General features: G+C 40.7%; 1 protein-coding gene across 2 annotated transcripts; it reads left to right on the forward strand.

The window, feature by feature from the left end:
* Positions 1-2354: 2354 nt before the first annotated feature.
* cnr2 (cannabinoid receptor 2) lies at positions 2355-10122 on the forward strand. Of its 2 annotated transcripts, XM_061675690.1 has the most exons (3): positions 2355-2444; positions 7110-7225; positions 9051-10122. In XM_061675690.1, the coding sequence occupies exons 2-3, from the start codon at positions 7156-7158 to the stop codon at positions 10103-10105; spliced, it is 1125 nt and encodes a 374-aa protein (XP_061531674.1). In that variant the 5' UTR covers positions 2355-2444; positions 7110-7155; the 3' UTR covers positions 10106-10122. The 2 variants fall into 2 exon arrangements, with proteins under 2 accessions (XP_061531674.1, XP_061531675.1); XM_061675691.1 differs by lacking the exons at positions 2355-2444; positions 7110-7225 and adding an exon at positions 5181-5246.
* The last annotated feature ends 3929 nt before the right edge of the window (positions 10123-14051 follow it).

The raw sequence follows: 14051 nt of genomic DNA on the forward strand, positions 1-14051 counted from the left end.
CCTCCATCCCCCCAAAAGTTGCCATTCAAATGTAAGAACATGAGGACAAACTACTATATGTATGAGATGAGGGGGGATGGTGGTGTTGTAACCTTTTTCCGAGTGACTTTTAATTGGACTTCAGCATCCTGAGGGGGACACAGGAGTCAGGTTTAGCACGAAAAGGCAATAAAAGGTACTGATAATTGACAGGAATATCATATGTAGTAGGCCAACACAACGCACGTATGACCTCAATCCAAAGGCAAAAAAAGACAATAATGGACCTGTTGAAGCAATAAGAGATTCAGTAGTATCAAAATTAATGCATATCCAAAGATGATAATGCTCATTTTAGAGAGTGTCTATTTAATTATGCTTTTATTATGGCAGGTGAAGTTTGCGTTATGCCGAGAGGTGTTCCTAATATTTTGGCTCTCGCATTAATGCTAATACTGTCGTTTTGAAGTTGAGACCCATTTTTTAAATTATAATGTTTTATGGCTACAAAAAGCTGCTGCTGTCAGTTAATCAAATCGCAAAACACAACACAGTTTGTATCTGCTTTTTTGCCACCCCTACATTTTATCATTTTCTTTGCCACAGGCCACGTATAGACAAACAACAATTCAGACGTATGGACAATTTAATCTCCAATGAACCCAACATTCATGGTTTTGGAATGTGGGAGGAAGCCGGAGTACCCTGAGAAATCCCACGCAAGCATGGGGAGAACATACAAACTGTACAAAGGAAAATTCGAAACACCAAACCTCATATGAAATCATCTTTAATGACACGAACTACAACCCCTATTCCAATGAAGTTGGGACGTTGTGTTAAACATAAATAAAAACAATACAATGATTTGCAAATCATGTTCAACCTATATTTAATTGAATACACTACAAAGACAAGATATTTAATGTTCAAACTGATAAACTTTATTATGTTTAGCAAATAATGATGAACTTAGAATTTTATGGCTGCAACGCGTTCCAAAAAAAGATGAGGCAGGGTCATGTTTACCACTGTGTTAAATCACCTTTTCTTTTAACAGCATTCAATAAACGTTTGGGAACTGAGAACACTAATTGTTGAAGCTTTGTATGTGGAATTCGTTCCCATTCTTGCTTGATGTCCAGCTTCAGGTGTTCAACAGTCCGGGGTTTCCGTTGTTGTATTTTACGCTTCATAATGCGCCACACATTTTCAATGGGAGACAGGTCTGAACTGCAGGCAGGCCAGTCGAGTACCCGCACTCTTTTACTACAAAGCAACGCTGTTGTAACACATGCAGAATGTGGTTTGGCATTGTCTTGCTGAAATAAGCAGGGACATCCCTGAAAAAGATGTTGCTTGGATGGCAGCATGTGTTTCTCCAAAACCTGTATGTACCTTTCAGCATTACTGGTGCCTTCACAGATGTGTAAGTTACCCATGCCATTGGCACTAACACAGCTCCATACCATCACAGATGCTGGCTTTTGAACTTTGCATCCATAACAGTCCTGGGTGATTCTTTTCCTCTTTGGCCCGGAGGACACGACGTCCACAATTTCCAAAAACAACTTGAAATGTGGATTCATCGGACCACAGAACACTTCCACTTTTCATCAGTCCATCTTAGATGAGCTCGGCCGAGAGAAGACGGCGGCATTTCTGGGTGTTGTTAATAAATGGCTTTTGCTTTGCATAGTAGAGTTTCAAGTTGCACTTACGGATGTATTTATGCTGTATTTATTGACATTGGTTTTCTGAATTGTTTCTGAGCCCATGTGGTGATATCCTTTACACATTGATGTCAAATTTTTGTTGCAGTGGCGCCCGAGGGATCGAAGGTCACGGGCATTCAATGTTGGTTTTCGGCCTTGCCGGTTACATGCAGTGATTTCTCCAGATTCTCAGAACCTTTTGATGACATTATGGACCGTAGATGATGAAAATCCCTAAATTCCTTGCAATTGTACGTTGAGGAACATTGTCCTTAAACTGTTCGACTATTTTCTCACGTACTTGTTCACAAAGAGGTGAACCTCGCCCCATCTTTGCTTGTGAATGTCTGAGCAATCCAGGGAAGCTCCTTTTATACCCAATCATGGCACCCACCTGTTCCCAATTTGCCTGTTCACCTGTGGGATGTTCCAAACAGGTGTTAGATGAGCATTCCTCAACTTTCTCGGTCTTTTTTGCCACTTGTCACAGCTTTTTTGGAACGTGTTACAGACATAAAATTCTAAGTAAATAATTATTTGCTAAAAACAATAAAGTTTATCAGTTTGAACATTAAATAGATTGTCTTTGTAGCATATTCAATTAAATATAGGTTGAACATCATTTGCAAATCATTGTATTCTGTTTTTATTTATGATTAACACAACGTCCCAACTTCGTTGGAATTGGGGTTGTATATCAGCACAAAGAAAACGTCTCATTTCAACGACACAGAGGAGCACAAAGAATCGGTGCGTCTCTCTGACATCCAATAGCTTCCAAACAACTTGCCCCCCTTTCCTCAGTTTGAGAACCCTGTGTTATGCTGTTTGTACCTCTATTCCGTACGTCACGGCTAGTATGACCTTGACCACGTTTGCACTTAAAATGTAAAGAAAGAAAAAAAAAACAGATCGATGCCCCATGACCGAGTGCAAGATCATGCCGTCAAGAGTCTCTCCCCCCCCCCCGAAGAGAGTGTGTGGACTTTTAAAAGTTGCACAACAATTAAAAGTTGCACAAGAGCAGAGCATACTGGAAGGCGGGGGAGGGGACACAATCACAAGTACTAAACTATGTAAGGAAAGTATGTCAGCGCTGAGGCTTCCTACAGGTCACGTAGACCCGGCAGAAGGCCACGTCACCATATTTGTCAGCATAAACAAGACGATGATAGTAAAAAACAACACACCTGTGTCATTTGATTCTTAAAATGCAACAGGCATATAAACTTTTTCTCCCCAAGCTCACCCAAGACCCTCACTCTGTGGGGAAGGTCCTGTAGTTGCCTTTGAGCACAAAGAGGATCAACAGGACATTTGCATGGGTTACAATGATGTGAATGTGGTGTTCAGTTCACTCATTCAAATTACAGGTGGACAAGGGCTGAGGTTGTAACCGTTTTCACACGTTGGGATTTCAGATAGAATTCCTCAGGGACAACTGATTTAAAATGTTTGTAGCCTGCATAAATGGCTCAGCCTGTATCTTTATTTGAAGGTCATGGTTCGGTTCACGTTGTAGTCAGCAAACAAAATGCAAAACATACGTTTTTCTTCTTTGTCAACAGGAACAGATTTCATGACATTTAAAATGGGGGAAATGTGAAAACTTAGCAAGTAAATTTTCTAAATTCAAATAATGTATGACAGTGAAAATCTTATTGTTTTCGGGAAAATACAACAATCTTGGTTAAATAGTAAACAAGGACAACAGGAAGAGTTTGAACAGAATGAATTATAATTCTATAAAAACACCAATGGCCTTTGTTTATCTTTGAAGAGGCTTGGAGAGGAAGTTGTGTTTGCATCATTATAATTCTTTTCTTGCTGCACTGGTTTCATTTCAAATTAGTGACTACATTTGACATACTGCCAGAAGTATATCTCGAGCCATGACGTCTGCTAGCCAGAGGCTGAGCTGCACTGTGTTTGTTGGCACAGCAGACGTGTCTTGAGCACAAGGCAGGTACTTACTACTTTACTATACTTCCTGTCCCTTACCCATATTATGGTGTGGGAATTTGTTACACCTCTACCCCGTACTGAATGTTCCTTATCGCAAAATTCCAAATGCATGCATCGCTACAACCCTATTTCGTGTGTTTCAACATGATCTGGAAAAAAGCCTGAAGGCGCTGTAATATGCATTCCAGGCCAGTAGTGTGTGATGTCACTGTCTTAAAGTACGTAAAGAAATACCACACAACTGTGTGTCTTCCTGGAGGAAACCGTCTTTTGAATACAAAGCCTTCGTCAACACGTGTATTGCAAATGATGACTTTGGTAAGTAATGGGAGTGTTCTGGGGTAAATTAGCTGGAGAAGCTTGAACATCACGAACGCTTCAATACCATGAGACTGCGTTTTTAGCGATTGATGGTCTTAGATGCTCTGTGGTAACGCTGTCGATTATCATATTGACACCTATTTTCAAATGTTTGCGTTTTAACGCTCAAAAATGGCTGTTGTCAAGTGTAAACGGCACAAAGCGACAATTTTAATTAGTTTTTCAGCATAAATGATTCCTTAAAGTGTAAGTTTTTGAACAGGACGTTATAATTTCTGTATAAACAACATTGTCTTCTCTATATCCAACTTAAATGGACATGCTAATGCTGCTTTTCCACTGAACAGTGCCGCCTCGGCTCAGTCTAGGTTTTGGGCGGTGGATGACTGGTTAGAGCGTCAGCCTCACAGTTCTGAGGACCCGGGTTCAATCCCCGGCCCCACCTGTGTGGAGTTTGCATGTTCTCCCCGTGCCTGCGTGGGTTTTCTCCGGGCACTCCGGTTTCCTCCCACATCCCAAAAACATGCATTAATTGGAGACTCTAAATTGCCCGTAGGCATGACTGTGAGTGCGAATGGTTGTTTGTTTCTATGTGCCCTGCGATTGGCTGGCAACCAGTTCAGGGTGTACCCCGCCTCCTGCCTGATGACAGCTGGGATAGGCTCCAGCACGCCCGTGACCCTCGTGAGGAGAAGCGGCTCAGAAAATGGATGGATGGAACTCGGTGCACACATAAGGCGCGTCGCCTTATAAGGCGCACCGTCCATTTTGCAGAAAATTTAAGACTTTTAAATGCGCCTTATGGTCGTGAAAATACAGGTACCTGAGATTCACCTCTCCTGGAATTATTGCTGTCCAACAAGTTTTTTTCTTTAACAGTAAACCCCTGCTATTTGTGGTGGAGCCCTGTAAGCGAATAAGCGAAGTAATTGACACCTATCGAATGTTTTTTTTATCATTGCTTATATTAATAGTTTAAACTGCAAAACATGTCAATATAATGTCTAACACAATAAAATGTTACTTTTGAAAATAAATGGCTCACAGATTATTTAATTTAGAAAAAATGCACCGGAAGTGTGCATGACTCCCTTTCGTAACATCTGCCGCGAGCAACCCAGGCTGCACTAAGCTTCTCCCCTACAACAAAGATGTGAGCTCAAATCATCTCCCTCTGCCTCTCTCTGACCAGTCGTTAATTGCTCTCCTCCCTCACCAACCTCTTGCGTTCACACAGCTAAAACTGGAAAGGGCGCACAGAAACAGGTAAGCCCCTGTGAGGTTCTTCACACATCAACTGTTAGGTATGATGATGTAATATTGTCCAGCAATAGTTTTTTGGAGTTGTCATCATTATGTGATGCAGATGGAAAACCACTTTCTGCTGAGCTCGTTGCATGTGGAAACAGTAAGACGGTGACTCAACGTCACATTTCAGCCGTGAAATGGGGATGTTCATAAAGTGTATTTCTATTGAATAGGAAATGAGCAAAACTCAACTTTCCCATAATTAAAGCACTTCATCATTTGTCGCATCTTTTTTAAAATTTACCCTGAAGTGTTTATATATTCAAACAATGTAATTAATTTGTTGTGTATATGGATTTTATACACACATTATGCTTGATATTGCCATTTGTCTGTTTATTTATATTAAATATATTTATTGCTATTGTACTTTGATGTTATACATTTCATTATTTCTATTTGATTTGTACTTATATGAGACTACATGCTCTAAATAAATTATGCTTTGATATTTTAGTATTATACACCTTTTGGTTATGCATTTTTTTGTTATATATAAATATTAAACAATTATTTTATTATTTATAAGATTACACGATTTACAAGATTTCATATTAATTGATTCATATCATTTTAGTATTTAGATTTTTCTTTTACTATTGTATACATTTGCATGTTTCTTTATGTTATACAGTATACTGTTAATATAAATGATGCTTACAAATTTTAGCATTTATACTGTTATTTTTATTTACAGTTTAAAATGTTTTTATTTTATGTTTATATTCTAGTATTTATATTTTGTATATATTTTTAAATCTAAATGTGAGACCACTTAAAAATGGGTGCCTTGTATTAATTGAATTTTTGTTCCTAAAAATATGACTCTCACAGGCTACTCCCATTAATGGCCGCTTTATTTATTACTCTGGCCCAATCCTCAATCTATTCATTGCATATAGACGAAAAGATTAATAAAATCTTAATAAAATTAATAAAATGACCTTTACTTTCTGATTACGAGTGTGTCCACCAAGGGGTGGCCTTGTGCATTCTCATCGACAGGAAGCACAGCCTTTTGAAAGATTGACAAAAATAGTGAGTTTGGTGTCATAATAATATAATATAGCAATTTTTTTTTGTGTGCCGTATGTAAACTATTTTAAAAATACATCCAAGCCATTGTCTCCTGTGTTTATGGCCACAATGTTCGAGACACTGTCTGTTCAGCATGAGGCTGTAATGATCATTATCTGTTTGCTCTGAGCTCCAAATGACTTTCCACCTTGCTTTAAAAATGTCAATGTTCCCTCTCAGGTCTAAGTTCAATATTGACAGAGAGGACACGTAATTGCATTTTCTGCTTATTATTGTTGTTATTGTTTTTTTCCCCTCCCTCCCCCGGCAGGAAACATCCGCTCTTTATTGCTGTCGAAGTGGAAAACGTGCTAATTGCGTCCATGAGGTTTGACATTTTGCTCGATGTATGACAGTGATAACGTGATTATTTTAGCGCAAAAAAAGTCTCTTTAGTCTTATTTTAATGTCAATTTCGCTGCTCCAGCCACAAAACCCAAAGAAAAGGCAAAACAACCACACACATGCATAGTTAATCCTCTGATGCGTGACACACTGAGGTTTATCGAGATATGCTAGAATTTTGTGCTCCTTGAGGAGGCACATACTTCCTCCCAAAAATTGGACACAATTCCGTCAAATTGTATGTGTAATGTGAGACTAGTCCATGAGCTGGCAGCCATTTTGGAAAATTATCAACGTCTTCATATGAATTGATGAAGACATAGTGTTCTCAATTAAACAAGTCGTTGCACATTCCCGTTCCTAACTTCCTTGTCTGCGTTTTTCGTTTTTGTCCCAAAGCGATATGAAGACACTCATGTTGGTGGTGCAAAGTTAAAGGACTAAAATGGAGGAATGGGAGGTTGCCGCTTCTTTAGGACTCACCCAAGTCGAGGAAAATGCGTCGGCTCCATTGGGTAAGGAGTGGCCGACTTTGGGCCAAGAGGCAGGGTACATCCTGAACTGTATTTTCAGCTATTATGGCTTGATCTGGAACGTATCCCCCGTGATAAACGGGGGATCACTGTATTGGCCGATTTATCTAACCCGTATATAACACTTCATTTCCCAAGTTAAATCCGGAGTCCAAGTTGAGTCCCATGTCTATGACTCAAGTCTCATGTCCATTTCTCCAGTTTATAAAGATAGCACAAAAAGTAAGGAAATGTTGTTTGGTAAATTATATCTTTGTTATAAAAATGCCTCTTTGCTGTAAATCTTATACTGTTGGACAGGTTGTTTATTAACCTGTTAAATGGTGCCATATTTGTAAGGAACATTAATTTGTGGGAGGAGCAGCAGACCTGAATATGAGGGTTGCGCCCATGGTAAATTGCCCAAATCGCTGCCAATGCCAGACTTTTTTTTTTTTTTTTTTGCTGTTGACGTTGACTTTTGTTTGGTAGATTGGATGATTTAAGTTTGAAGACACCAGATACAGTGGCAATTTAACAATGTATTCCTTAAACATTCAGGAGTCTCAGTAGCGTGTTGAAGAACATTACACAGCCACAACAGCCTGGTACGTCCTCCGTCACACACTGCTGTGGGGTGGCACACCAATCGTAAAGCAACATTTTGTCATGGGTGTGTGTTCTGGTTGTTGTCTTCGCCCTGTCTCGTACACACCTGATCCTGAGAGCATCTTCCCCACCTGTGCTTCGTTTACCCTAATTACCCCATGCATTTAACCTCGTGTCTCATTCTTTCTGGTCGCCAGTTCGTTGTACCATGTTGTCACGTTCCAGCATTCCTTGTTTCCACGTCACCGACTCATAGTAAGACTAGACCCTGTTCTGATTATTGACCTTGCCTTTTTGCCTCACGTTTTTTGGATACTGTTGCCTTTGGGGATTGCCTGCCTGTATACCGACCTCTACCAGTTTATTAAGCCTCTCTTTTTGAAACTATCCATTTGAATTGGAGTCGTGCATTTTGGGTCCTGTCCTTTGTTCTGTTCATGACACATTTGCTACAAGTCAGCCAACATTGTTGTGTCACGAACAGCACACCCAAGCTAATTCCACCAGTGTTTAATGGGGTTAAGAACAGGACATTGCATCCTCTCCACTCACAAATTTTGGAAGTAGTCTCTGGTAAACCCTGCTCTGTGGGGACTAGCGTTGTCATCATCTTGGAGGTTCGGTCCCAGACCATGGCGATATGGGATTTCCACAGGTTTCGGAATCACATCTCAATATGTCTCTGGATTGACATTGCCTCCAATGATAAAAAGCCTCGTTTTTGGCGCACCAACACCATCACGCTGTCTCGACCAAAAGATGTTACTCTATCGGTGCAGCAATCATTCTCTGCATCTTGGGCACACTTTGACCCCAGAATCTGGACTGCTCGCTGAACAATGTTCCTCCACATGTTCAGGTTCCTGTGCACGTGTTCCAGACAGCAGCGGAAGCTCAAAACAAGAGTCGACGGCAACAGCAAAATAAGCTGTTTGGCAAGGGCAGAGAAGATTTGGCAAAGTTTTCATTAGTGCAACTTCTTTACAAATGTAAAGTGCATTTTCTTTACAAATGTGGCACAATTTGAAAATAAGCTTTCCAACAGTATACATTTTTTTTGCAAGAAGCATTGTTACAACAGTGAAATGATTTTCTACCAAACACAAATTTCCTTACTTTTTGTGCTATGTTTGTAAAGTTACACCCCTTGTAAGGAGTCATCAGTAGATGCACTGAATGTCTTGGTTTCAATTGATCCATATTGAAGACTTTCTCCCAGTCAACAGGTCCTGCGAGCACCTGGAATGCTACATGGTCCTGATTGCCGCAGAAAAGACGGCCATCGGCTCCATCTGTTTCCTGGCTGGCCCCATCACTCTGCTGGAGAATGCCCTCATCCTGGGCTTGATCGTGGCCACGGCTTCGCTGCGTCATCATCCTTCCTATCTCTTCATTGGCAACCTGGCGCTGGCTGACGTCTTCGCCAGCTGCTTCTTCACCACCAGCTTCCTGGACTTCCACCTGTTCCGGCGCAGCGACAGCCCCACTGCCTACCTATTCAAGCTGGGTGGCGTCACCATGGCCTTCACCAACTCTGTGGGGAGCCTGCTGCTGACCGCCCTGGACCGCTACCTGTGCATCCACTGGCCGTCCAGCTACAAGGTGTTGCTGACACGCCGCCGAGCCCTTCTGGGGCTACTCTCCCTCTGGAGCGCCACAGTCTTTATCTCCTCGCTGCCGCTGATGGGCTGGACATGTCCCACCGGGTTGGCGTCCCCTTGCTCCCGCCTCTTCCCTTACATCAGTCGGGGCTACCTGGCCTGCTGGACCAGCTTCATCCTGGTCCTTCTGGCGCTCATCCTGGGGGCTTATGTCCTGATCCTGTGGAAGGCCCACCGCCATGAGGCCTCCATGAGCATCCTCCAGGGGGCGGCAAGGGCAGGCCACGTACGCATGAGGATGGACATCCGGCTGGCGCGCACCTTCAGCCTGATCATGCTAACCCTGGTGGGTTGCTGGCTTCCGGCGCTATCCTTCATGCTAGCCGACGTGGCTGTGGTGCTGACCCGCACCCAGCAGAGGGCCTTCGCCTTCTGCAGCACCCTCTGCCTCCTCAACTCAGCCATCAACCCCCTTTTGTACGCCTTGCGCTGCCGGGAGCTCAGACTCGCCCTGCTGCACCAGCTCAAGGTCCTCAGCCAGGCTGCCAGGTGTCAAAAGGCTACCGCGGTAAATTTGGACCCAAGACCACGATCAACAGAGAACTATAGTACCATTGAAATGCCCAGAAGCACCCAATTTTGCTCTGTTTTGGAAACAATGGACAAGCAGTAGCTGGATATTAGGACACTAAAAGGCACCAAGTAGTTGCTCAAAAGTAATCTATTCTCCTCTGGAAAAAATTAAGAGGACTTCAAAGTCAAGAATGAACTTTGGGGGAAAAGCTGCTTGCAGTGTTCGGGCCACAATCGTAGAGATGTTTACAGAAAATGACGTCAACACTTCAGTCTCTTTGCATTGCAATGAAGATTTGTTGGTATCAACTGATAATTTTGGCCTAAATTTTTTTCCAGAGCTAGCTCACCATTTTGAACAAGGATGCACAGTTGTACTCCTAAAGTTGATGCGTGACACCTCAGAAAATCTTGTGAGACTCTTAACTCAAGTTTTAGGGCCACTTTCATTGTGATGCCACCACAGAGAGAGATTAGAAATTAACTTGTTACAATGTATCGGTAGCTTTGCAACAAAGTAAGATTTTGCAAGATCTATGTCATGGCTGCTCAGTAAAATATGACTAAAGTTGTTTCAGTTTTAACATTATGCATACAGTCATGATTTTTAAATGACCACATTTACAACTTTTGTAGGAAATCACAATGTCCCTAAACTGGTCAGCTATCTTTAGAACAGGCAGCTACTCATGTGGTCCTTTTTTTTTTGGGGGGGGGGGGGGTCAATCTTGTGCCTGTGGGCACCATATTGGTGACCCCTGGTGTAGAATGTGAGGATGGTGACCCCAAGAGGACAAAATAATACATGCACCTCACATGCATATTTTGTATTTGTATTCTGCATAAAACTTTAAAATGTAAATAATAAAATAAATATGGCCGCTACTTTGCAAATTTTGTCTATCGAGGGGATTTCTCGAACATAACCCCTGCGATAAATCTGGGACTACTTTACCATGTTTTATTAGACAGGCTGACCTCAAAAGTAAAGGGGGAAAAAAACATTAATTTTTTTGACAGATGAATGGTGCTTAATTGAATTCTTCAGAAATTGGAAAAACTGTGGTTTTGCCATGTACTGGAGTAGATTAAACACTCGCAAGTTTCATTTTTATGAAGTGTTATTGTAGTCTTGTGCACAAGTTGCGTTGTATAACCTCATATTTGTGGTAGAATAGTATATTTTTTCTTTCAACGGTATGATGACATGATGATGCTTGTATGTTTAAGGCCCTATAGGAGCTTGGGGGTATGGTGTGTGAATTAAGGTGGGGGCATTGGGGCATCTATGCTATCTGCACATGAATGCCAGGCCTCCACAAAGGCCCCTATACAGAGGGGGCTTTAAGTGAGGCACATGCCAGGACGAAAAGACTGTTGGGTGCGCGTGTGTGTACTTCTACTGTACTAGAACACTCTTTGTTATAATGGGGGTGGGGGGGGGGGGGGGTTACTGTGGTTACTTTTTATATATTTATTTTTTTAAACAAATATAGGACAGATATTCCACCTTAACAGGTTTCTAAAGGTGACAATTTGATCCTGGAACGGATTATTCAATTGATTTATTTTGGTAAATAATTTTGAAATTCAGGCAACACTCAAAGTTGGGAAAATTTGGCAAAGATTTTATCGCAATATGCAAGTTTGGGCCAGCTGATGCCAAGCAAAGATATACAGCAAAGCTTCTGTACAACAGCGGCAACCAAAATTTGCCTTAAATATGAAGTTTTGCTCAAATGTATCCCGAATCCGTCTACCTGGCCTGACAGGGGATATTCCATCCCCTCCAAAAGTATTGGAATGGCAAGGTCAATTCCTTTGTCTTTGTTGTATACTGAAAACATCTGGTTTCAGATCAGAAAAGGAATATGAGACAAAAGTTTAGAATTCCAGCTTTCATTTCATGGTATCTACATCTAGATGTGTTAAATAACTCAGGACGATCTTTTGGCAATTTAAAGAAAAATTCATCCAAACTAATTGGGAGAAGCTTCATCATACAGCAAGACAATGACCGAAAACACACTGCCAACACAACAAAGGACTTCATCAGGGGAAAAAAGTGGAAGGTCTTATATCGGTCTCCAATACTTTTGCTCACTTGAAAAGTGGGTGGCTTCAAACAAAAGGTGCTCTGTCCTGAGTTGTTTAACACATCTAGCTGTAAATATCATGAAATGAAAGCTGGAATTCTGAAATTTTACTGAACATATTCATCTTTTGATCTGAAACCCAAATGTCTTCAGTATACAACAAAAACAAAGGAATTGAACTTGCCATTCCAATACTTTTGGAGGGGACTGGATTTGATTGACAACTTTTAATTTCGGCCTACACAAAAGATTTCATAAAAGTCTACAACTCTCTTGATGCATAGAAGTAAGTGTCAATTATTCAACTGTTGATTGGAAAATGTTCAGACAGCAAAACATTTTCATAAGTGATGTATATTTGCATATTATACGGCCCATATTCATTTGTAATTTGTATACAATTGTACTCTACTTAAGAGGTAAACTATCACCAACAGTTACGGAGGCATCAAGAATTTAAGAGTGAGATGCAAGTTATTACCTAATGTGAGATATCTTTTGTTTGTTTGTGCCAGATATAATTAAATATGTACAATATATCTAATACCATACTATTATATTGCAAAACAAGTTATTACAAAGTTGAGTGTGTTATCATGACTATATAAAGTGCTGAAAGCAAACATGGTTGGTCAATATGGTTCCAGTTGTTTGACGTAATATGGCTGCATGTGTCTGGGATGCCATAAAAGCTCGAAGAATCCTTCGTGGACAATCTGTTATATACAGCCCATAACGCAACGCGACACTACCATTTATTAATTAACGGAAATAAGCGTGACTAACCCTATAGCTCGTGGTTGTCTATTGACTGCCGTATAGGGGTGGGCGTATTGATCTAAATATCGATACTATCGATACCAATGTGAGTATTGGTATCGGATCGATACTTGCGTGATGAGATCGATACTGCAGTTTCTCTTCTGTCGTCCAGCAATTTACTCGAATTTCCACTGGAAAATGAATGAGCCAACATTTCCATGTCTGAGCAAGATTGCAAAGAAACAGCTGGGACTAATGGTAACATCGGTACCTGCAGAAAGGATTTTCTCTGATGCGGGACAGTTAGTAACTCAGAGAAGAAGGGCAATAAAAGGGAAGAATGTAAACATGTCACTGTTCCTGAACAAAAACCTATAAATCTGTTGTCAATATGGGAACAGAGCCAACAGGGCACCTCAAGGGATTCTTCCTTGGAGGGCTTTGTGAGCAGAGAGCCAAAGGTTAAGAATGAGAGCCAATTGTAGTTTCCACTTTAATTGCACTACTGACTTTATTTTTCACAATATCGTCCAAAGGTATATTTTGTTGTGATCAGAACCAGAATCATCTTCATTTGTTATATTTATATTTTTGTTACACTGCTACTGTTTATGTTATTTTGGACTAGTGACTTTTTTTCTGAAACAATTATTGTAGAATAATTATTTTATTATTTTTATAGTTGTTTTTTCTATTGTTGTAGTTAATAAAAAAAATATTGCTAAAATCTTTATGCTGTGTTTTCCCATCATGTGTGTTTTTGGACATACTTGGCAAATAAAGATGATTCTGATCATAATCAACTAACTCAAGACAAAATCACTATATTATTTAATGATCATGACATTGCAAGTAAAAAGTATCGGTATTGGCGATACTAGCCCTGTATTTACTTGGTATTGGATAGATACCAAAATTCTCAGTATTGCCGACTCCTACTCTCTCAAACAAGACACCACGTGACCATTTGGTGACGACACGGCGAACGCTCCCATACATTTGACGTCATATATTTGACGTTTAGTTTATGTTAGCTGCCATTTACCTGACCACCTTCACCAGAAACCGTCGAAATAGTTCGACTTCAACCATTACGCTAATCGCAGGGGAGTGTTTATTAAATAATGTAATGACAACAGCACCTAAGGTCATAACGAAATTTCTATTTCTCAGAATGGTAATAATACA

Source organism: Phycodurus eques, chromosome 4 (genome assembly GCF_024500275.1).
Source record: "Phycodurus eques isolate BA_2022a chromosome 4, UOR_Pequ_1.1, whole genome shotgun sequence".
In the NCBI taxonomy this organism is placed as follows: domain Eukaryota; kingdom Metazoa; phylum Chordata; class Actinopteri; order Syngnathiformes; family Syngnathidae; genus Phycodurus; species Phycodurus eques.